We start from the raw sequence: 25,038 nt of genomic DNA, 5'->3' as shown, positions 1-25,038 counted from the left end.
ATATTTACAAAATCAAAATATGGACCAGATATCCATAAATAGAGGTATCTCTATGGTAACAGATTTTACCATTTTTAGAAGATAGCACACATGACAAACAGAATCAATCTCAGTTTGTTTTTGGCAAATAAATCCATGTTATTCAATTCACATACATATGATATGTACAGATATGGAATATACATATAAAATATGAATGAGATCTATATTATATATATCCATAGTTTATAACATTACATATACTTATTTGTATTCATATAAATATATATCTTTTCAGAATGTAATTTTAAGCAAATCTATTAGGTTGTCACAGTTATACAAATATCGTTATGCTCTATTGAATATATTCAAGCTCACTGTCATCTTTTAATAGAAAAAATGACACTTTAAAAAGTAAAATATTAGATGTACTCATGTATTATTTTCAGAGAAGCCACTTGAAATTTCAATAGTTACTGCACTGTAGAATTTCCCATTAGTAAAATTATCCACCTAAAGAAAGTACAAGATCATTTCCAGTCACTTAGCTATATAGTTCATACTTCTCTAGTTGATATTCATTATACTTGTGATGGGCAATTATATTGAATAAATGAATGAAAAAGGATGGGAAAAATCTGACTGGGGCTATTAGTTCTAATGTCAAAATGAAAAAGTTCATTTTGAAGTTCATCACCTGGCTGTACAATACCCTCAAAATAAAGAGGAAATAAGCTAAAATTGTTTGAGGTGAGGGGGAATTCAGATAGACTGCAGCTGTGTGGAATATGCCAAAATACCCAGTGTTGAATATGCTAAAATATCACTAAGAAAAACAAAACCTAGAATTTTTTGCCTGCTTGACCAGTTGGAGAATTTGACTGAAGAAGAATGTAGTACAATTTAGCCCAGTGAATTTGGAGACAGAAGATATATATTCATAAACTAACCTGTGCCAATTACTACCTGTGAGAGGTTGGATAAAACACCTAATGTTTTAGGATTTCATTTTCTTCTTGTGAGACAAGTTAAATGACTTTGAAGTTCACTTTAAGGTTTAAAATCTATGATCTGATGATGTCATGTAGAAAAATCATAGAAAAAAATTCTGGCTATAAAAATCACTGAATCCTGAAATAGGCTACTGAAACTAGAATATCATTCTCTATTTTTTAATAAGGCAAATAGTTATCTGGAAACATTTGAAATACGGTATTTCTTACAAAAGGGGACTAAATTTCACATAATCTCATGATTTCCTTCCATCTTTACTGATGTATGTGGCTGATATGCACTGCAGAATTACAAGAGACATTTTGCAAGCACTCATTATTTATAGCTTTTGTTACAATTTTCTTCACTAATGCAATATCCAACCTAGTAAATGATAGATGGCTGTATAGAGTTTGGCACTGTTTTCTGGACCTCAGTTTCTCAAGCTTTTCTACTTAATTTTTTGTTTTGTTTTGTTATAATCTAGGACCCTATAATAATGTCTCATGAAGGAAACCAAGCTTTAACTTGGCTTCCCTGGAACAAATGAATCTCACATATAGTCACTGGAACTCCCTTGGAGATCACCCACCCCTGAAATCATTCTTATTTAAAAAATAGATTCTCAGTTGATACTCAGCCCTTGGAAATTCAAAATGACTCTGATAGACAACCACATAATAGGAATGCTTTACTGCCAGGTCACTGATGACAATGTTATGAAACCTGATTGTCTTGGCTCCATGGAGAGATACCATCTGTGAGTGTGATATCATTAAATTATACAGACTTCACATGTTTGTCTTTCAATTGGATTTGGGGAAAAGACTTAGAGAGAAAAAAAAAATCCTGCACAGCAGCAGCAGGTAAGGGGAATTCCCTTGAAACTCCTGTCTTAAAATTTCTATCTTATGCAGGAGTGGTTTGAGAGATTACTAAATTTTAAATGGGAATGTTTGCACCCAAGATACAAAGTTTAACTTAGTGTTTTATTGGTATCCTGGATTTTTTAAAACTGAGAAAAATGTTACAAGTGAAGATTAAATTTAGCAGTGGGGGAGGAGCATTTTTTGGGGGAGCTGACCATTAAAGGTTTATCAGAACACTGTCAATTTTTCTTGCTACTTTAGGATAAGGGGAGTAAAGATTTGTAGCTGAAAGGAACCTCTGTCCAATCTGCTTATTTTATAGATAAGGAAATTGAGACAGCAGTGTAGTGACTTGTCCAAGGTCATATATATAATATTGGAAATGAGATTTGAACTCAGCTTCTGTTACTCCAGAATCAACACTTTCATATTTTTGTTGTATTTATATGTCTTTTTTCCCTAAGACATTCTGAGTCCCTGGAGGCTATACTCATTTTACATTATTATTATAATATATCCTATGTAATTATCATTATTTTTCCTGTGATTTCCTCAATATTGGGAATATCTTGTGAGAAAGCTCACTTGACCAAAATAGATTAGAAACTATTCTGAAACTGGTATCATTGCAAAGTTCCCTAGCACACTGAAAAGTTATTTAATTTGCCCATCTTCCAGAATTCTGACTTGAACTCAGATTTTCCTGACTACAAGATTAAGGGAAACTAAAAGCAGGACAAGAAATAAATAATAACAACAACATTGATATAGCAACCACTATATGCCAGATACTATTACTAAAATGTTTTATAAATATCTAATTTGAACCTCACAACAACCTTTTGAAATAGGTATTATATTATTAGCACCATTATACAGTGGAGGAAACTGAGGCAGTTTAAACCCTGATTTCAAATCTGGCTTCTTTCATACACTAATTGGGTGATAGCTTCTATATTAACAATGATTCCTTCTCACAAAAGATTTTTTAATCTACATGGGAAGATGAAGAGAAAAAAGAGGACAAAGAGAGTCTAGTAGAAAGTCAGTCTTTCACATTTAGCAAGAGCAAGAGATGTCGCATATTCCACTGGTGGTCAACATGTGTGGGAAATGTCATAGCAAACTTTTGGGAGAATATGTATATATGTCACAGTGGATAAATATGAATTTGATTGTGATTTTCCTTGTCTACTTTGACCATTGGATCAATAAGATCTTAGTCCATTTGAATATTTGTGAATATCCCCTTATTAGATTGTAAGTTTCACAAGGGAAGATAGCATCCCAGTGAAAATAACATTGGATTTGGAGACAGGAGAATTGGGGTTAAACTTCGAATCCATCACTTATTACTTGCATGACATAGGACAAGTCATTTTTATGGGCTTCAATTTATACATTGATAAAATAGATTGATGAAATAGAGCGGTCTCAAAAGTTTTTTCTTGCTCTAATAATTTTTGGCTTCATCACTATCTTGTCTAATCTAAACTATAGATCCATATTTTATCTCTTCAAGAACCTGTGATTTCATCTATATGGTTACTACTTTCATTCACACAGATAACAAATGGTCTGATTTAATAGGTGATCTTCAAAATAACCAAAAATGTCATCATCTTGTTGATAATGATAATGAATCTCTCCAAAATTAAACTTCTCAGTGGATGGCAGTAATCATTAGCCCATGCTCAAACCTTTGCAGCTTTCCAGGGCTTATACTCTATTGACAGTGATTGGGAGCCCAGACTCAACCTGTGAGGCAATGAGGGATTAAAATAGTACTTAAGTGAGAGGACATGTCATTAGCACTTTTTTGCTTTTCAGTCATTTTCTGTCATTTTCCGTCATTTCCAAGTCTTTGCTGGACTCCATTTGGAGTTTTCATGATACATAAAACTGGAATGATTTGCCATTCTCTTCTCCAGTTCATTTGACAAATAAGGAAATTGAGACAAACAGGGATATAACTTGCCCAGGATCACACAGCTAGTGCGTGATTAAGACCAGATTTGAACTCATTAAGATGAGTCTTCCTAACTCCAGGCCTGATGTCCTATTCCCACATCACCTAATCACCCAATAAACATTTAATAAAGTTAATTGAATTTTAAGTAGTTTTAATGATCTTAAATATGCTACTATTTCCTTCAATGTTTTATTTAATTTTTATTATCTGGAACAGGATTTTTATGACTGTAAATGTCTGAAGGTCCAAGAACTTGGGTTAGAAAAAAATACATTTTCCCCACTACACTCTAACTGAAATTTAGTATTTCTTTCAATTATTCAAAATCATTCTTCTGAGAAGACATTTGTAAATTTCATCAGGCTTCCAAAAGGATTCTTTACAGTATACACAAGAAAAAATTAAGATCCTCCAATCTTAGTCACCATTAAAACAATAATGTGTTTTTTCCCAATTGTCTAGACCAGCTTTTATAATTATCCCATTCTTTTATTTCCATTTTCCACCCAAAGATCTTCTTGATTTAAATTGCAAGGAACACAATTCCTCACTTAAGCTGATCATCTGAAATCTCATCATCATTCAGCTTTTATACTCTGCTACATATCCTTTCCCTTGAGACCTAGGGAAGTTAAGTGCTCAAAGTCACATAGGCAATAAGTGCAAGAGGCAACATTTGAACTCAGGCTCTTGAGTTTGGAAGGTATATCACTAAATTTCTTTCAAAGCCTTCCTTTATAGAAGTTAGGAGTTGAACTTTGCAGCCTAGTCTTTTCTTTCCATCATTACCCCTACTTTGTGTGAACTCCATAGAAGATGATGCCCTTAATAAGTGGTTTTTGACTACATATAACTATTCCTAGGGACTATCTAAAATAGTATATTTAGAATTTATAGGACTTAAAATTAGAAGTGACATGAAGTCATAAAGTAGCAAGGGACTTTAGAGGCTATCTAATCCAACACTTTCATTTTTCACTTAAGAAAACTGAAGCCTGGGCAAGCTAGGGTCACATAGACAATAAGTACAAGAAATACGATTTGAACTTGGTTTTCTGTCTCTAGAGCAAGCATTTTGAGATCATCAAGTCAAAGACCTCCATTTAACAGAAAAAGAAACTGAGTCACAAAGAATTGAGTGACTTGTTCAAGAACACATGAGAAAGTAAGTAATATACTAGTTTATTCTACTCCCCACTCATTGGCTTTAACTATGTTTCTATAAAGTGTAATACAGTATGAATTATAATATGACCTAACTTAAAAAGAGATGAGTAGTTAAAGATGAGTGCTTTTCTCAAATGCCATTATATTGTCTTGCTCATGTATAATCACAGCAGCTTCTGAAACAGCAGCAATGTATTAAAGTTATTGTTCATTTTGAATTACTTTAAGGCAAAATGTCAATTCTTGCAACTGATTTTAGGCTTTTGGAGAAGTCATGTAAATTATTGATTTGTGGAGAAAACAGAATTTCAAAATTAATTAGAAATGACCAGGGGCAGGTGACTCCTGTTGATCAAAATTCCCATTAAATTAAAGGACTGTTGGGGTTTTTTCTATTTATGACTAATTGGCCAAAGCCAGAGACCTCAAACTTTTGTTTTACCTCCTCTCTCTCTCCTCCCCCACCAACTCCCTGCCATGAACTTGTTGTAATCTCCTATAAACATCTCACACTACCCAGAAGATAAACTTAGAATTTAATTATAAAGTCTAGAATGATTGATACCAGACCTGCTTCAGAAGGAAGTCACAGAGGTAGGAAAATGTTGGTTCTCAATGAGTCTTCTGAAGAGGTAATTTTAGGGAGTCCTTCCAAAGCAGCCTAGAAAAGAAAGATTTGAAGCTGGAGTGAGTGAGATAAAAGTGTCCATAAACTAAGAGAGTGGACAAGAAAATAATGCATAGACATTACATATTCTTATAGCACTTCTCTCAGGAAAATTGTGCTGAAAATGGTGGATTTTCTCAAACTCTTAGCAACATTACCACAATTGCCCTAGGGATTCATGACCCTCAATTTAAGAAACATTGTCCCAAAGCCAATTATTTCATATCCTTAACTGCTGCCAGCTTTAATACAGACTGTTAATTAACAATATTAATTTTCCAATGTTTGGTTGTTCAATATCAGCTTGGAAAAGCAAACATATGGAATGCAATTCAGAGCACATTAATCTTAAGTCCCCTCATAGCAACTAATGAATGAAGCAGTCGTGATAAAGGCCTGCAAAACTGTTTGCTTTCTGGAGATGAAGAATGGGCATCATTCATGTGAAAAGTCATTATTAGGAAGTAGTGGTGGAGGGGAAGGAGTCTTAAATTATTTTGAAGCAACAAGCATTAACTTAGTCATTCTCAAAGAGTGGCCTGTGGGTTGGCTGGTCTCTTATTATATTACTTTTTATAATGTGATTATGTCTGCAACTTCGTTTCTGACATTAATTATTATCATTGCATTTTTTGATAAATACCATTAGCATATCATCAAAATCCAAAGTAGTATCATTCTTCTCATTTATTTTTATTGTCCTTTTTTTTAAAGTCTCAGCAAGTGGCAATAGAGAGCCAGATAAGGTAGGATCTGCCCTTTAAAAGTGAGCTGCAATCCCTGCCTAATGATGATGAATCTTTCAACTAGAAAGGAGAATGTGAGGGGATTTGATGCAAGCATAGATTCCTTCAGTATTTCCACATAAAGGCTTTTGAGGAGCTTGTTTTCGAAACAGCATAATAATATAAAAAGAAAGTGTATCAGAGAGCCATGTCTGGACCATTTCTTGCTGCTTGGAAATGAGGTGGGAAAATCTTTTCGATTTAATATGTTGCCAGATAGGATGTGATGTTGATGTGTTGTTCAGTCATTTCAGTCATGATCAACTGTTCCTTACCTCATTTGGGGTTTTCTTGGCAAACTCACTGAAGTAATTTGCTATTTCCTTCTTCAGCTCATTTTACAGATGAGGAAACTGAGGTAAATAGGGTTAAATGACTTGCCCAAGGTTACACAGTTATTAAATGTCTAATGCCAAATTTGAACTCAGCTCTTTCTGACTCCAGTTTTGGCATTCTATTTCACCATCTAGCTACCTTTCCAGAAGTGTAGTAGTCTTTAAGAAAACCTGTCAGCTTTAATCATCTCCATTTCATTTAGATACTCCTTCATTCATAGTATCTGCCAAGAAACCATGACATGAAAGGAAAAGTCTTAAGGTCTTTTCTCGTAGACTATATGATGTCAAGAAAGGACTCATACTTAGAATAACCTTCAAAAATCCAGTTAAGAAGAAGGATTCACCCAGGAGTTATCTGCACCTGGACATGTGGGGCCAATTGTTAAATAGGAATCTAATCAACCCCCACCTCCTACTGAGGTGTAGTATATGGGAGATCATTTTTCCCAGATGTTGGGGAAAATGAGTGTACCCTTTTTTTCTTGTTATATCTTTGAAGTAAATATCATCTTGTGAAAGGTATACTTAATTGACTAATTAATTGATTGATTAAAATGATTTACAAAATAACTGGGACAACCAACACATATATTTTCCAAAGGTACCAGTTTTTATCATTGCATCCCACTCTCAAAAATCTCTAATAGCTCTCCTTTGCTGACAGGATAAAATTCAAACTCTTCAGGTTTTATAATCTAGAGATAACAAGAGAGCTAGACCCACTCCAGGAAAATTAGCTTCAAATCCTATTTCCTATATATGTGACTCTCTCTGACCTTCACTTTCCTCCCTGGAAAAATGGAGTTAATTATTTTGACATTTCTCACCTCATAGGGATATTATAAAGATCAACTAACTAATAATCATTCATAAAAGATTATGTATCGGGTTGTTTTCTAGATGCTGTCCCTGACATGTGGGAGCTCACATTCTAAAAGGGGAGATATACACATATACAAACAAGTATAACACAACCTTAGAAACTTCTTTGCCCATGTTCCATTTACACTGATACAGCAGGTGCCCAATGATTAGCTGCCTACTTGTCCCCTCAGAGTTCTAGAGACTCTCAGAAGTTAGGGGATGGTTTTGCTTAGTACTGTAAATCATGAGGTCTCACTGGTATGCTTCCTCCATTAATTACCAGTTGAAATCTATTAGTCAGCCAGACTTAATTAGCATTTATTTTGGGAAGAATGTGTCAAAAGAATAATTAGTACAAAAGCATGCCCTCCATGGTCTGTGGCATGCTCTCCTATAAGAACAGAGTCCAAAGGAACCTGAATAAAAGCTTTTAGAGTTAATGTGACAAATGCATTTTTGATCATATGAATCCTTTTTGTCCATTCATAAAATCTTCATCAAGTTCTTCTTAGGAATTGTAAAGTTCTTTTCAGGGCTCCTTTTATAATTCTGGAGCTGTCTTTCTCGGGGGTTCTATTTTTCCCTCAATTCCTGATGCAAATACTGCTGTCGGTTGTTCTGTAAGATATCAATGAGAAGAACAAAATTATCAGACCCATTGAAATTTGTAGTCTTCTTTTGATCAAGGATGGGGAATGGAGGGCAAGGCACTTAGAGCTTAGTCAGATATTGAAGATGCCAAGAACATCCAATGCATCCTTGGACATCACCAGTCATTTTGACTTTTGTCCTGCTACTAAGAAAGAGTGAGGTTTGTGTAATTGTGACTCATTTAAATCCAATTCATGGTCAAGTCAAGACATCATCCTGTGATGTTATTGGTCCTCTTCAAAACCAAAAGATGAACAACAAAAGATGTGGGACACTATAAAAATCATTTTTAAATGCCTGCCTCAGTTTTTCCTTCTGTAAAATAGGGATAATAATTGCACCTACGACACAGAGTTATTTTGAGGATCAATGTCATAATAATTGTAAAGTGATTTTCAAACCTTAAATTTCTATAAGTGCTAGACATCATCATAATCATCATCATGTTATTGATATTCTTTGGAATTTGATGATTTAGTGATTCAATCAGCCTCTATTCTTTTACACACAAACATATACATATACTCATATATAAAATACAATATTTATATAATTCATAAATATTCTTGACTTGCCCATGAATTGAATTTAAATGGGTCAGAATTACATTTTCCACTATACTACAAAGGTAAACCATTCAAATTAACCTTTTCTTTTTCATCTTCCTGCTAACAGGTTAGTGTAGACTTTAAGTGATCTCCCTATCCTTTCTTTGAATTTAAATCATCCTACACATCACTGACAGATAAATGTAGCAATTTTGTCACTCATAAATCATTTCAAAATGGTATGTCCTTCACAATGTCCAACCTTCACTAACAACATCCACTAGGTGCAAAGGATCTTACCAATCTTGACATCTTCCGATATCAGCTACTAAAATCCCAGTAATCTCTCTCTTGGTTTTCAGAGGGTGTCCAAGGTAGAGATATTTATAGCATGCCCTATAATGCCCTCACATGTTTTTCTGGTCACATAGTTAAAAAAGAGTTTTCTTTGCTGTACAATATTTATGGTACTGTAGATTTTATGTGCTATGAAAAGTGAATATTGTTTGAAATAAAAGTTATTTTTGATATCAGAAGGCTTCAATGGTTTGGGGAGGAGGGTAGGGAAACCATTTAAACCTAGACTAGCCTCTTAGCAAGGAAGATGAGAAAGAAAATGTAAATTTGACTGGTTCACCTTTGTAATTTAATAGAAAGTAAACTTGACTAGAAATTAGGACACTGGACTGAAATCCTAACTCTGTTGTTAATTAGCTGTGTCTTTGGATGAAACATTCAATCTCCCTGTGCTTATTTTCTTACCTACTAAATGAGCAAGTTGGACTAGATGATTTAATGGTTCTATCTCTAAAAATCTATGAATAACAGGTCTTGATAAATTATTAGATATGAGGGAAGAAGGATAAGGATGATTAATCAAAGATAATTTATTTTGGACATTCAAATAATTGTTGTAGAATTCTATAGGAATGATTAGACTAGAAAATCAGTATTGACTATATATTGACTACAGAGGTAGCCCAAATAATCATAACCTCCATGATGCCAGAGAATTGAATACTTACCATAGAAGAGGATTATATCATCTGGATTAGAGCCATAGAGCTTTGCACATGGCCTGTGTTTAATAATGCTTCCTCAATGATTGGCAATTTATTGAAGTGAGGGAGGTGGCATTCCATTCCTTCCAACTGAAAATCAGTATGGCATAGTGGATAAGGAATTGGCCTTGAACTCAGGAACACTTGAATTTAAACATCACTGTAGTTTACACTGGCTGTGTAAATCTGAGCAAGACATGCAATTTCTCAGTGTTATAGGCAACTTCCTGTGATCCTATATTGCAGAGGGTTTTTTGTTTGTTTGTTTGTTTTTTGTTTTTTGTTTTTTGGGTTTTTTTAGACATTCATTGGTAGAGGAAATTTCCTTACCTGAGAGTTCTTCACACCAGTGAAATGACTGTTCTATTTCCTTACCCTTGGTGATTTTATTTCTGCTTTCCTATTACTGAGTAAAAACTTCTTCAGAGTATGTTTTATATGCTTTTTTTATTATCATTCATTCACTCATTCATTTATCTCTATTATTCATTTTTATTATCTAGCATCCCAAAAATGTCTGCAATAAATGTTATTTTTATCAAGATAGTAGCACAAAAGTTCAAAGATGCTAAGGAATTAATAGCAAAAAAATGTTTTGCATGTTCCCAATTTAATTAATCCCAAATTAATGTGTGTTTTATTTTATTCATTATTTCATGCCTACTGTGTTGGGGAAAATGTTTTAATTTAAATTTAAAATAAAAATGTTTCTATGTTTTGATATTAAAATTGCAGAAAAAATATATTTTCAATAAAGGATTGAAAAGGATTATTTTTGGGTAGTCACAGGTACCTAATCCTCCTTTTCCCATTGCTGTTGGGTTTCAGTCATCATATCTTTGTGACTCCATTGGTTTTATTGGCAAAGATACTGCAGTGGTTTGTCATTTCCTTCTCTAGCTGGAAGACTGAGGCAAATAGGGTTAAGTGACTTTCCCATGATTAAAGAGTTAGTAAATTCTGAGATTGGATTTGAACTCAGAAAGATAAATCTTCATGATTCTAGATCCAGTATTCTATTGTTTGGAATAAAAAGATCTACCCAAAATGACTACTACAGAGATCACTCATAGAAAGCAGAAATATTTATTAGAATCTCGAGAAGCAGATCCCATCCTGGTCTGTGAGCCAAATTCACAGCAGGAGAGAGCCACTCCCATGAAAATGTTCATAGCTTTTATACATTTCTGACAAAGAACCTCCATATGTTGTGATTGTTCACATAAGTCTGTATTCCTCTACTTGGTCAGTGGAATGCAATAGGCAAGGTGATATACAGTTTCTTTGGCCACGTAATGCCTTCTTTGGCCAATGGAATGCAATCCAGGATTTATCTAAAATCACGTGACTGGGGCCTATAGGCTTGATCTACTTTAGCTAACAGTCTCTGATCAATATGTGTTTAATCTGTAAATTCTTCACCTTTTGAGACACTATCAATTGCACTATCTCTAGCTGCCCCCTCTTTCCCACACGTTCAAGGTACCAATACTCGCATTTTTGGCTTTCATGCCAAATTCTAGGAATCATCACAAAAAATTGAGGATTGATTGTATATCCCCAGCCCTAAGTTATAATTCTTGGTATATAAATAAATTTTCATTTATTTACTTACTGCTTCTCTATGCCCACTACCATAATGAAGTCAGCAAGTATCACTATGCAAACTTGTTTTACATAAAACTCTTCATTAATAATTCTCTCCTCTTATCTCTAAAATGTTACTGCAAACACTCACTTTTCTAGCACTCTGCTTATGCTCATTTTGAATGCGTACTCAAAGTAACATGGCCAAATCCCCAGAACTGTTCTGGTAAATTTTTAACAACTAGTTCTCCAGGAAAAAAAAAAAAGTGTGTAAGACATTTTAAATTTAATCTATATTAAATACCCACTCACTGACAGTTTAAAGGACTTGTCCATGTAACAATGGTTACTTACCATTTGGTATGTAACAGAGGCAAGTCTTGAATCCAGGTCTTCCTGACTCTGGGTCCCTATCTAAAATATTACATCTCCTCTCTCATGATTTTTAATAGTGAATTAGAATAATAGCTGCAATATCTAGTGAATAGAGCACCAGCCCTGAAATCAGGAGGACCTGAGTTCAAATTTGGTCTCAGACACTTAACACCTCCTAGCTGTGTGACCCTGGGCAAGTCACTTAATCCCAATAGTCTCAGGGGGAAAAAAGATATGAGAATAACAGCTGTATTAACATCCCTTCAATGTATCCATTGCTTCCCCCATGTACCCACAAATACAATTGTAGACTTTTCTATAGACAAAAAAATTAAGTACCATAAGTAAAAAGAAAAATAAGTAATAATAATAATATATATACTTATTATACATAAGTATAAATATAATAAAAATAATGTCTTCACAACCCTATGATGGGAAGTTGAGATTTATAGTTACAGTTGGCTATTTTATATGGCTCAGCAGCTCAATGAATGTTATTTCTTTCTATTTTCTACAGTCTAAAAATGAAATATTAATAATACAGATTCAGGGTACTGCCAATAACAGTGATAACATTATAAACAAAAGAAAACCAATTAGTAAAACTCATAAAAACCCATATTTTCAAATCAGAGATTTTCTAAATTACTAAAATGATAGTGCTGATGCTTTGGAAAATAAAATGCATTTTGTCCCTCTGCCTGCCCCTTACCCAGAGGTGACTTTGCGGATTATAACACCTGTTTTTTAACTGCACTCCTGAGAGTGGCAAAGTTAAGTTCAGAGACTGAATCTAGATCACTTAATGGTTTAGAGAATTGCAGAAACAAGTTGAAAACTTGTGTGTGTGTGTGTGTGTGTATGTGTGTGTGTGTGTGTGTGTTTCTTTTCTTGCTGATTATTTTTCACCCCCTGGTTCCATGATACATTTGTTAGGTCATTCAAGAGTGATCATGGAGTAAATGGTTTTTGTTTTAGGCAAGCCACAGGTTTGTTACTATGAAAAAGAGTTTTGTTTTGTGTTATGTTGTGTTGTTTAGAAGAAAAGGGACCTTAGAGTATTTTTCATTGGAAGGAGTGCTAGGAAACTGAAAAACAATTGCATAAGCTATATAATTAGTTTATTGCAACAGAGAATTTCTTAAATCGTTGGAGTTCAAAATCTCTGCCTGTGGCAGTATATAGATAGAGTGGTCTAGAACCTTGCACTCTTTATAGGAGGATTGATTAGCTTAAGAAGTAGTGTAGAAATAAATAAATAAATAAATAAAGAGAAGTAGTATAGAGCAATAGAATCTCTGGACCAGTTGGAGGACATCTGAAAATTACTATCAATGCACTTGAACAAGTCCCTAATCTCTCTGAGACTCTGTTTCCTCATCTATAAAACAAAGGGTTGGACTAGATGACTTTTGACCTCCATTCCTGCTCTGGGACCATGATCCTATGATCTCTATTAAGTATTGGAGAAGGAATATTATGCATATAAAAAGAAAGATCATATCAATGAAAATAAAAAGAACCCAACATTTATATAGAACCTACTCTGTGCCAGGTACTGTGCTAAGTATTTTATATCTGTTATCTCATTTACTCCTCACAACATCCCTGGAACGTAGGTGCTTTTATTATCTTAATTTTCATAAATGAGGAAATTGAGAACTGAGGATCAAACAGCTATTGTCTGAAGCAGGATTTGAACTTTAGGTCTTCCTGACTTCAACTCTAGCTCTCTATTCATTGCATAACATAACTGTCTCAAGTGGACTTCACAAGGATGCATCTAATTATCACAACTGTGGCACAACAAATTTGTGCTATGAATTTAAAGAAAGACAAGATCACCATGGGCCAGAAGAGGCTGGGGAAATTTCATAGAAAAAGGATGTATAAGTATGATAGACTTTGTTCTTCCCAGCAATTCAGTGATCCAAGGCAATTCCAATAAACTTTGAATGGAAAACACCATCTACATCCAGAGAGAGATTTATGGAAACTGATTGTGGATCAATGCATGCTATTTTCACCTTTTTTTTTCCTTTTTCCATGATTTTTCCCTTTTGTATTGATTTTTCTCCCTCCACCTGACACATGTAGAAATATGGGAAAATGAATGTACATACTAAAAACATTTTTTTAAAAGAAAAAGGATGTTAACCAAGTATTAAAGATGCTAAGATTGAATAGGTGAAGTAAAGAAGAGAAAAGATTACCAAGAAGCCCTATAAGGCTTATTCCAATTCTAAATTTTAGGATTTTGTGTCCTTCAAAAAGAAAGTGTTATTTGTTATCATCAAGAATTATTTGTACACCTACTTATTCAAGAAAATGGAGAGCATATGATAGGTGTTGTCCTTGTCCCTATATCCTTTTAGATTGGAGATTCCTAAAGATCAAGGAGCAGAAGGATGAAATTTTCCCCTGGATAACACATAACAAAGCAACTCATACTATTAAAAAACTAGAAAATGTCATATAAATAAGGGATGATGAAGAGTTTGATAAAGACTCCTTTTTATGGAGTAGAGTTGAGCAGGATAGAGTGTGAAGTTTGGAGAATAAATTTGGATAAATTGAGTTGTCTCCTTTGCTGGAGAGATAGTTTAGACCAGAACCAGGATACAGACTGAATTACTGACAATGTTCAGGTCATCTTTCTAAAGGAAAAGTTATACTGTCACCTCCAATACTGCTAGAATTTATAAAAAGTCCATACTGAAGGAGGTGATGAGTCAAAGCATTACAATGCAAACTTGGGAAAAGACAACAACTAACAACAGTGAACTAATTTTCATCATAAAAAATCCCACAAGTTTGCTATAACATGACCATAGCCAGTCAATTTCCCAGAGATATATAATGCTTTGCATATAATAGATTCTTAATCAATATTTATTAAATTGAATGTTTCCATTATACTAACAGAAGGCATTATGATGATATAGGAAGAGTATTGAATGTGCCAGTCAAAAGATTTGTGCTCTATGCTTGTTACTTAGCCAATGAAAAAACATTGGACTTGGAATCAGCAAGGTTTAGACTTTTTAGATTTTACATTTTAGATTTTTAGATTTTTAAATCTCATTTCTAATACAAGCTATGTGACAATGGAATAGTCATTAATCTCCCTGAGATTCAATTTTCTTATCTGGAAAAGGGGATAATAACAGCATTTAAATATGGATTATAATGAAGATCAAATTAGATAATAAATGCAAAGCATTACAAATATATGAATTGATTTTGTTATTTGGTAAGTCATTCTGAGTTCTCTCATCTGTAAATCAGTCTTGACTGAAATGAATTCTAAGTTCCCTTCCAGCTTCAACATTTTTATATTCTCTTAATAAAACAATTGGATAGAAATAATTTGTGGTAATCAGGAGAGTAGGAAATGTTTTGGGGCCAACATCATCACTCATTTTAAATATCTCCCGTCTTATTTTCATTTGTTGCAGATTGTTTTTAAATATCAGTAATGTTAAGTTTTGGGGGACCAAAAAAAAGAGTGAATGTTGTGAAACAATGACTCCTCCCAGTACTCAATAATGCCCTTAAATGATCTTGTTCAGAGGCTTTTCCAAACATTCCAGCAGCCAAAGGAAGCCAAAATAGCAGCAGAAATGGAAGCTGAGATCTAGATGACTTTGAAGTGAAAAAGAGCAAAAATTTGAGAGTCCTCCTCAACTAATTATATGGTGATAAAGACCAGTCACCTGCTTCTTACACACATCAATTGTCTAACCTATCACTATCTTCAGGCAATTCTCTAAGACTATATTTAATAAATGAGTTACTGACCTATATTAGTTGTACAGGTTTATATATTGGATGTTCCCTATTTCATTGATATCAGTAGAAGACAATAGTGAAACAACAAGAGCATTGTTTTTGTGGTCAGATGACCTGAGTACAAATCCTAACTTTCCTATTTATTATCTCCCTAAAATTTTGGAAAATGCTTCACCTTCATAAGTCTCAGATTGTTTTCACTCAGGTTAAAATCAATAAATTATGGATTCTAGACTATGTACATTTTGCAAGTATACTCTCTATGATAATAGAATTTTTATGTGCTTTTATCCTTCACAAACTCAAGCCATACCCTAGACCAAAACAAGACCCAATAATTACACCCTATTGATTCTCTTCTCCACATGTAAGCAGAATTCTCACAGCTGGCCAAAAAAAAAAAAAAAAAAGTTCAAAAGACCTCTAGAGAGAGCAGTAAACATTTCAAATGTAACATTAGACAGAAAATCAAATTAATCCCGTAGCTTTGGATCATTTGCTTGCTGTATCCTATGAGTAACATAGTCATTGCAATTACCATTGCCTTTCTTTAATAATTTGCAAAGTATTATTTTTTGAATGATATTCAAAAACTTTTTGAATAAAGTGTTATTTTTTTATTTGTTCCTCACAACAATTCTGTAAAGTAAGAAAAGATAACATTATCTCCCTTTATAAAGTTGGAAGCTGAGGATCAATGAAAAAGACCTAGTTTTGACTAAAAAGAAATCCAAATTAAAATCTCAGCTCTTTTTCTTGATATCTGTGTCATTTTGCATGAAGTTTTCCTCTCTGAGTTTTTATTTCCTATCTATAAAATGATTCAATTAGTAAGTTAACCATTAAGTGACTGTTCTGTGTCAACCAAAGACAACCAAAGATGATTTCTTTCTAGAAAGTTAAAATCAGAGTATAATTCTGGGCAAATCTATAACAAGACAGGAATCTTATTGATTTAGTCAAAAGCCTGTTAAAGTCTTAGCTCTGCTGCTCCAAGAGGCTGCTGCATGTCCTGTGATCACACTCCAATAAAATTGTTCTAGCAGATGGGTTAAACCAGATGGGTTAAAGCAGAGGGTAATTGATAATCCTCTAACCTGTTTGTGAATTAGGAAGGCATCTTTCCCAAGAATGTGAAGATTTCTGCTAGTGGAATGGGTGGATGAGAACAATTTGTTCCAACAGCCAAGAAGGCAAAGGAAGCAGGAGTGTCCAGAGGTTAGCCAGACAACCTGTAGGTAAAAGTCATCCATTGTTTCCTGGGCCATCACCAATCATCTTAACTTTTGGCTTGATGCTGCACTTTGATGACTCTGGAAGAAATCCTGGAAGAGAGAATGAGGCTGATGAGTATGCGATTCTCTTTCACTTTAAAGCCATTTTACAGGCAAGTCAATGAATCACCCCATGATGTTCCTGGTCCTGTTCGGAAACAAAGGATGAACAATAATTCTGTGTCCAGCAGTGTACTCATCATGGGAAATACAAGACAAAATTAAATAATCCCTGGCATTTATGTCTAAAGGCCTTTCCATTTCTAAGCCCTATCATTTGTAAGGAACAAATGGAATTAGCATTTGTGAAACACCTGTTATATGCCAAGTACTATGCTAAGTGCTCAAGATATAAAGAAAGGGAAAAATATTCCCTGCTTTCAAGGAACTTGCAATCTAATGTAAAAGACAACATTCAAACGACTATATACAAAAAGCTATATACAGGATGAATTGGAGAAGAGGAGCAATCTCAGAGGGAAGGCATTAAAGTTAAAAAAGACAAAAAGTGAAAATGACTCTCATTATTTATTTTTTTAACTCTATCAAGTTTCCCAACTTCTAGTTTCATTGGAACTAGATGTCCCAGAGTCATCTTATACTCAAATACCAGGAATTAAAAAAAAGTAGAAGAGGAGCAAAAAGTACCTTCCAAGACTTTGTCTTTCTCAGAATCTTTTCTAGAGCCAGTCCTAGGATTTTTAGCAAGGGAAAAGTAGGAGAGAGCATTTCAGAGATAGGGATAAAGATGATAAAGATAAGAGACAGAAAAATATAATTCCTTTTTTGGAAGAGTGATAAGATAAAATAAATAAATAATTCCATCCATCCATGACAGTCAGATGATTGGCTGAATTTTTTCATTTTTGACTTACATGCTCAACATCTCTAGACATTGCCACAAGTTCAGCTAAGAAAAAGAGCATAAGGAAAATATTGAACTATTTAAAATTTTGATCATCAGTGAAGATTCTATAAGTGTATTGAGAAGAGGAAATTAATTATTTTATTTCTTAATCTACTTAAAATACAATCTCACCATATACATACATATAATAGAACCATTATTTGGAATTCAGATGAAACTAGCTCTCTAGTTCAATTCTAGAAGTGTGTCAGAAGAGTTAAAAAAAAATAAAGCAACCATCAAATTATATTCCCAACTGCACCCTTGCTTAATTCTTGCTTAAGAATACTGTCTTTTGAAAAAAAATCATGCATGTATAAGTTTTAAAATACAAATAAATAGATTTTTTAAAATCAGATTAGAAAAATACCAGTGGGACAAATGTCAGCTAAAGGACAATTCTGCATTGGAACACAGAGATTGGCAAAGGCTAGATGGTTTCATAAATAGTTTCCTTGCTAATTTCTTTTCCATCCCAATTTCAATAAACTGGCTTGCTCTCCATAATTTTGTTAAATTATACTCTCCTTAAAAACCCCAAATCAGTGAATGGTATAAGTTAGATTTAATCACTAAGTAAGAGTTTTATGCCCTTGTTTGGAGCTAAGAATTCTATGAAAATGACTTTCAAATGACAATTACTGAGAAAGAGTCAAGAAAAAGAGTCAGTTTTATTAAATTCCATTCTTCTATGGTAAAATGTCCTTTTAAAAGATATTTTCAAATTAATGTCTAATTCAAATGTGATGGTCATGATCTCAATGACACAAGACTCATAAAAATTCAGAGATGTGCTAAAAAAAAAAGTTCAATTATAAGGTGTTAAGAGCCTTAGGCTTAACTATTGCTTTTCTTTCAGAATTTTGGATTCCTCTTTGTTTTTGTTGTTATTTTTAAAAAAGAATGTAAATGCTGTGATATCCATTTCCATTCTACATCAGCCACCCACAGGATTGATTACAACAGAAGAGTTTGATTCGAACCACTCCAGATTCAAGAGTCTGACTCCTCTTTGTGTCAATATAGTCTCCTATCCTTCCATCTTTCTTATCACCTTAACCTTCTTCATGGCCTCTAGTTCTTCTATCTCCCACTCATTCTAATCTCCATTTCCTCCCCTTCACGATCTTTCTTATACAGCTAACCATTTCAATAAGACTCCACCCCACACCTGGAACCTCTTGCCTCCTTGTTTAGTTCTTCATTTCTTTTTAATTTCCTCCACCATCATCTGTCTTGTCCACTCCTGCTCCTGAATTACTATGCATTATTTAGTCACAGAATTGTGCTGAATTACTCTCATAAAAATTAATGCTAACTTCAACTATGTGTTCACTATTGCAAGATAACCCCTTTCTGCCTCTGACTGACTCCCTATAAGTCTCCATCAAAGGTGTTCCAAAGTGTACTCTTTCCTTAGACTCCCAACTCCACCAGTGCGACGATTCTCTATCAACAGAATATTGAGCCTTGTGCAAATGGATGTTTTGTCTGCATGATACTCAAATGGCAAACACCCTCATTTTTTCTACTTCTAGCCTTCAAAATCTCTTTCTGTCCTTATTCATTTTCAATCTCCTTCACTTCAGAATCAGAGGACAAAGGCATCTCTCTTCTTGTCCAAAGTAACCCTTCCATGCTTCCTCAACCTTGTGATGTAGGAAAAGATAATGACCTGGGAGCTTTCATATAATTGCTATAAGGATCTAAAAGTGAGAGTACCTCAAAGAAGAGGTTTCTGAGCACTGGTGGCAGAAGCACAATGTTATATGCACATAACTTATTTATACTTGACTTCTCAAAAGACCATGGTCTCATAGCACCTATCATTGATTCCTAAGAAGGCAACTTCTCTCTTTGACTCATTGTCATAATTGCAGTAAAATTCTTTTAAAAATTTCTAACATAAATTTTAGGTATGATTAGGATCTTAAATTCTCCAATTATTAGTTCATCATCTCCACACATAATTTAATCCCTAATATGATTATTAAGTATGGTACAATTTTTATTTGTTCTACCACTGAAAATGCATAAGATTAAAAGGATTCATTAAAGCCCATAAATAAATATAGAGACAAAACATTCAATACACCATTAGATTTCCTTCAGAAAGTAAAGACACTTTGTAACACTACTGAAAAAAAAGTTTCCCATTTATCTAAGATTTTAACTCTCTGAATAACACATAGTAAGTAATGTTATGATGAGTTAGCAAGGTCCACCCTCATCCCATACAATATGACTTGTTACAAATTAATGCTCTTTGGAGGATCCTTTTCTCCTCTGAAAAGAAAACTTCAAGAAAATGTCTTCTAGGAGGCCAGCACTTAATTCTTGACTTTCAGATTAGCCTGTTGCTGATTGATTGATTAAAGAATTTTCATTAGTTGGTGACTGATTTAATATGGAGGATAAAGAAGAAAGAAAGTAAAAAGTTTGCTGAAGTCCCAAGTCTTAATATAAGAAAGAATGATAACACCATTTTTAGAAACAGGAAATTCAGGAGGAAGAGTAATTAAAGTGAGTACAGAGTAAGTCAGGTGCATGGTTTGGGATTAAAAACAGGAAATTCTTCAGGTAGGCTATGCCTGGATCTGGCTAAATCTGACAAATCAACTTAAATGTTAAAGAATATTAAAGAATAAATAAGGGTTAGGGGAAAATATATATATATATATATAATCAGCCTAGTAGACTTGTGTAGGCTACAGAGGTAGTTATTAAGTTCAAGTAATCAATAACATCAAGTATTCATTAGCACCATTTGCCAAGTTCCATTCTAGATATCATGTACTGTAGTAGTAAGAAAGCATAGCTAGATTGAATCAGTTGAGCAGCAAGAGGAAGGAAAAGCAATAATCTTTTTTATGTAGCACCTTCTGTATGCCAGACACTATGTTACATTCTTTTATAAAGATTTTCTCATTTGTTAGGCATAGGAATATAGACCTGAATGACTTTTTAGAGGAGAAATAACTTGCAGATTGGGAAAAAACCAGCTCAGAATACAAATAGGTTTATAGTCTTTAGGCTACAACTAGTCATAGGAAATAAGAGGACTCAGACAAAACAGAAAATGGACCAGATCAGGAGATTCAGCTAGGATTACTTCTAAAAAAGTAAATTGTACTAATATTCACTTAAGGTTAAAAGTCACATTTTAATTTAATTGCTGGGGCTAATATATAGGAAGAGCAAAAAGGAAAAATTAAAAGAAGAGTCTGGTTCCATTAGGGCAGCAACTTCAACCCAAATGTCAGCCAAATACATTTTTAGATCATAGAATTTACCTTTATTTTAAATAACTTTAGCTACTTTAGCAGTTAATACAGTAAGAGCATTAAGAATGGACTGCTTTTTTATTTCATCACACTTCATCAGAAAATTGTATCTACAATAACTCAAAAATTTTTGTCCTTTGTCCTTCCATGACCCTTCCAAAAATTTATTGCACTTTCCCTAAAATTGTATTTTATTATTTGATCCCTTGCAAATATACACATTTCAGCCTCTATTGCTGGAGGCATCTTTAAAAAAACTGAACAGGGAAGCAGCTAACCAGACATAGAATAGTAAAAGAAGCTGTTTGTGCACACAAGCTGCCTGAGAATAGGATAAACTTTTTAAGAAAATGATTGGTTTGTTATTATCATTATTGCTTTGTTTTATTTTTGTTTTTTTTTTTTTTTTATTTTTGTTTTTTGTTTTTGCTGAAGGTCATAGGACTGCCAGGTCCTTCCTTTATAATGGGATCAGAAGCAAATCCAGCTAAAATGGTTTCTTCCCCAGGAACTTTTCATCTTTGTTTTCCAAAAGCTTGAATTCAGATAAAAAATCAATGACTAATTACAGAAAAAAAAAAAGAACGATCAAATTTGACTCAAGAAATCAATTGTCCAATTGCCCTGCCAATATTATTCTCTCAACATCCAAGTCCTTTACAAAAAAGCAGTTCCCCCCAACCCTCAGCAGAAAGCAAACCTCTTTTTGTTCCAAATACTATGGCCTAAAGAATGGCTGCAGGTTGAAATATCAAAAATTTCAGAAAAATATATAATGTATTTATATATCTCTGTATGTCTATTATTTAAAATTTACTTTCCCTTCTGCTGGGTCTGGAGGTTCTATGGTCTTGATGTGGGTTTTTGATATCCTAGGGACCCAAAGTGATTCAAATAAGCGTTCGCACCTACGAGATTCACTGTAAATTTGATATCAGCAAATATATGAACCTGTTACACTTACTAGGCATTACTGTCTGATTCTGATTTGAGAATGTCAGCTGATATCTTCTTGTGATAGCAAAGAATTAGAAAATGAGTAGACGCCCATTAATTGGAGAATGGCTGAATGTTGTGGTACATGAAGGTAATGGAATATTATTGTTCTACAAAAAAATGTTGAACAAGCTGATTTTAGAAAGGTCTGGAAAGATTTATAGGAACTAGTGCTGAGAGAAACAAATAGAATCAGGACTACATTATACACAGTAACAGCAAGACTATGAAAGACTTGGTGATACAAGGCAATTCCAATAAACTTTGGATAGAAAATGCCATCTGCATCCAGAAAGGGAACTATAGAGATGGAGTATTAATCAACACATAGTATGTTCACTTCTTTTTTTCTGTTTTTTTCTCTCATGATTTCCCTCTTTTGTTTTTATTTTTCTCCCAACATGATTCATAAAGAAATATGTATTTAAAAGTTAATATACATGTATAATCAGAAAAAATAAAACAATTAAAAAATTTTAAAAGAAAAAAGAATGTCAGCTGATGAAAACTGATTGCCATAAAGGACTGTGTTTCTCAGTATTATATCATTTATCTTCTCAGAAAACACTGTATTCATTCCAGAATATGCAATGAACTCATCTGCATTTGGCCCATCATAAGGTTCATGTTCTGGACATTTGTGTTTCTTCTTGCCATGAGTAAGGGGATGCTTATATTGTTGTGTCGCCCTGGCTGTGAAAGTGTAGGTTGGTTCTGACTGAACATATTGTTATTTACATTTCTCCTTGCTGCCAGGTCTTCATATCTGATAACTGTTAGCTGAAGAGGGCTGAGCTTGCTGCAGCATAAGACTTTGAGGAATCTGCAGTGATATCATGGGACTGCCAGGGAGAAATGGAGTAAAGGTTTATCTTGTTAACTTAATCCTGATCCTGTATACTTGAAGACATTACTGACTCTGAAGATCGATTCCACTATTAAACGGTTCTCCAAAATTCCCTGTCATACTTCTGTTAACCATGTTATTATGGCTGGCCAAGGATGCCTTAAGATTTGATATCAACTCTCTCTCATTAATAGAGCTCTCTATTGTTATATTCACTGCCTTTGTCAGTGCTGTTGATTATACAAATCTTGCTTTTGCTGGCAAGTAACATCTGGGCACTCAGGGGAGATTGTGGCAGATGCAGCAAACTGGTTTAAGACAGCCCGCTGGTTTTGATGGATCAACTGCTGTTGTCCCTCCAACCTCTGTTGCAGTGGAAGTCTAAGCTGGGAGCAGCTGGAAGCCTGTTCAGAGTCTGCCAGGGCTACAAGCCCATGTTAGGAGGAAAAGCTCCCCACGGTGATGGTACTTAAATTGGCATGGTTTCCATGGCAGGCTTTTGCCTGACCATGCCTTGGAAGGGGCCGGGAAGATTAGCAGTAGGTGGAGCCAAAGAATAAGGCTGAGAATACAGAATGGACCTTTCCTCCATCATTAAAGGCTATGTTGATTGTTGTGGTTGGAATCTGTCTGTTAATACTTCCAATATGCCTCTCTATACAAGTTTGTCAATTCCAAAGGCTCAGTCTAGCTCAGCTATTTCAGCTTTGTCCTTGCCACTGAAAAAGAATATTAGTCGATCAAGAAGAGACTTCTTATCATTTCTTCCCTCTATTATTTTGGTGGACACGGGAGCTCATCCAATTGGGAGGGGATGCATTGGTCTTCTGGTTTATTCAGAGATCCTTGATCCATAGCCGTTATCATATTATTCTCTTATGGAACATTGTCATCTATTCCTGTATGTCCAAATTGATGATCTTCTAGAACATATAATTTGAGCTCAGGCAATCTAGTCAGCCTCAAAGGAGGACTGGCTGGAATAGATTGGTGGAATTTCTGAATTGATGGTCACTTAAGCCTTCCATTTTTCCTGACTCACATAAGCCTAGAAGCTCTAATACCTTCTCTAGCATCAGCAATAATGTATCAAACTGGCCAAAGTCGGCTGGAAACTGATTCTGGGACTGACTCTATTTGATTTCCTCTGGAGCAGATTTAGTCAGTGATATTGGTATTATCAAATAAGGATCCATCTGTTCTTCCTTTTCAGGTTTCATTTTCACATAATCCAGACTCAAGATTGGAGCTGCTTTTAAACCTCTCTCATCTTTATCTAAAAGGTGACATAATAATTGATGGTCCTTTGATTCCTTTTTCTTTGAAGATCCCAGTTGTAATTTTATAGTAAAGTTCCTCAGCACTTGATCACTCACAGAACTAGATCCATTATCTTTTTTGTTATGCTCCACTGATCAAGTAGTTATATCTGACAGATTATCTTCTTGCAAGAGACTGTGTAGAATTTTGTGTGATTGGACAGGCAAGTGTTGCTTGAAAATGAATAGTTATTTAGCCACTGAAGTCAAGGTGTCTTGAAGAAGATAAAGCATCTTTCCTACTTGTATCAGCATCAGTATATTGTAGCTATTATTCAGCAGTTGTTCTCAGAAGCTGTTCTAGTTTATGGTTTGAGAATTTTTTTATCTCTCTGAGAGTGTGTCAGTACTATGCAAGAGACAGAATCCAGTGGTTTAACATCATTTGAACTGTTGTCAAATTGAACCATTTCATTTAAAATACACATAATCATGAGAGTGGTCAGAAGCAAAGCACTTTTGAAAAAGGATAGGGGGATAGGAAAGAAAAAATAAAATAAACAGGGAAAACAAAATTAGCCATAATAATTGTGAAAAGAACTTTGACGCAAATTTCTCTGATAAATGCTTAATTTCTTAAATGTATAAGGAACTGAGTCAAATTTATATATAAAAAAGCCATTTCCCAATTGATAAATAAACAGAAGATATGGACAGTTTTCAGATGAACTAATAAAGCTATTTATAGCCATATTTTAAAAAAATACTCTTACTATTGATTGGAGAAATGCAAATTAAAATAATTCTGAGGTAATATCTC

At 34.1% G+C, this 25,038-nt stretch overlaps 1 protein-coding gene and 1 pseudogene across 1 annotated transcript in view; one reads left to right on the top strand and one right to left on the bottom strand.

Moving 5' to 3' along the window:
* LOC127561572 (pre-mRNA cleavage complex 2 protein Pcf11-like) overlaps nt 1-22,042 on the top strand; it is a gene marked incomplete at its 5' end in the record, with an annotated part of 74,691 nt that extends 52,649 nt beyond the window's left edge. Inside the window, 1 exon segment of the mRNA XM_051996750.1 lies at nt 21,993-22,042. Within this exon segment, the coding sequence (XP_051852710.1) occupies nt 21,993-22,042 (50 nt within the window).
* A 37-nt stretch (nt 22,043-22,079) lies between these two features.
* The window catches only part of LOC127561571 (nuclear receptor coactivator 1-like), a 71,818-nt pseudogene continuing 68,859 nt past the window's right edge, over nt 22,080-25,038 (bottom strand).

The sequence above is a fragment of the Antechinus flavipes genome, chromosome 4 (assembly GCF_016432865.1).
Source record: "Antechinus flavipes isolate AdamAnt ecotype Samford, QLD, Australia chromosome 4, AdamAnt_v2, whole genome shotgun sequence".
Taxonomy (NCBI): domain Eukaryota; kingdom Metazoa; phylum Chordata; class Mammalia; order Dasyuromorphia; family Dasyuridae; genus Antechinus; species Antechinus flavipes.
Note: the sequence above shows the minus strand (reverse complement) of the source record. Positions and strands in the feature narration are given on the sequence as shown.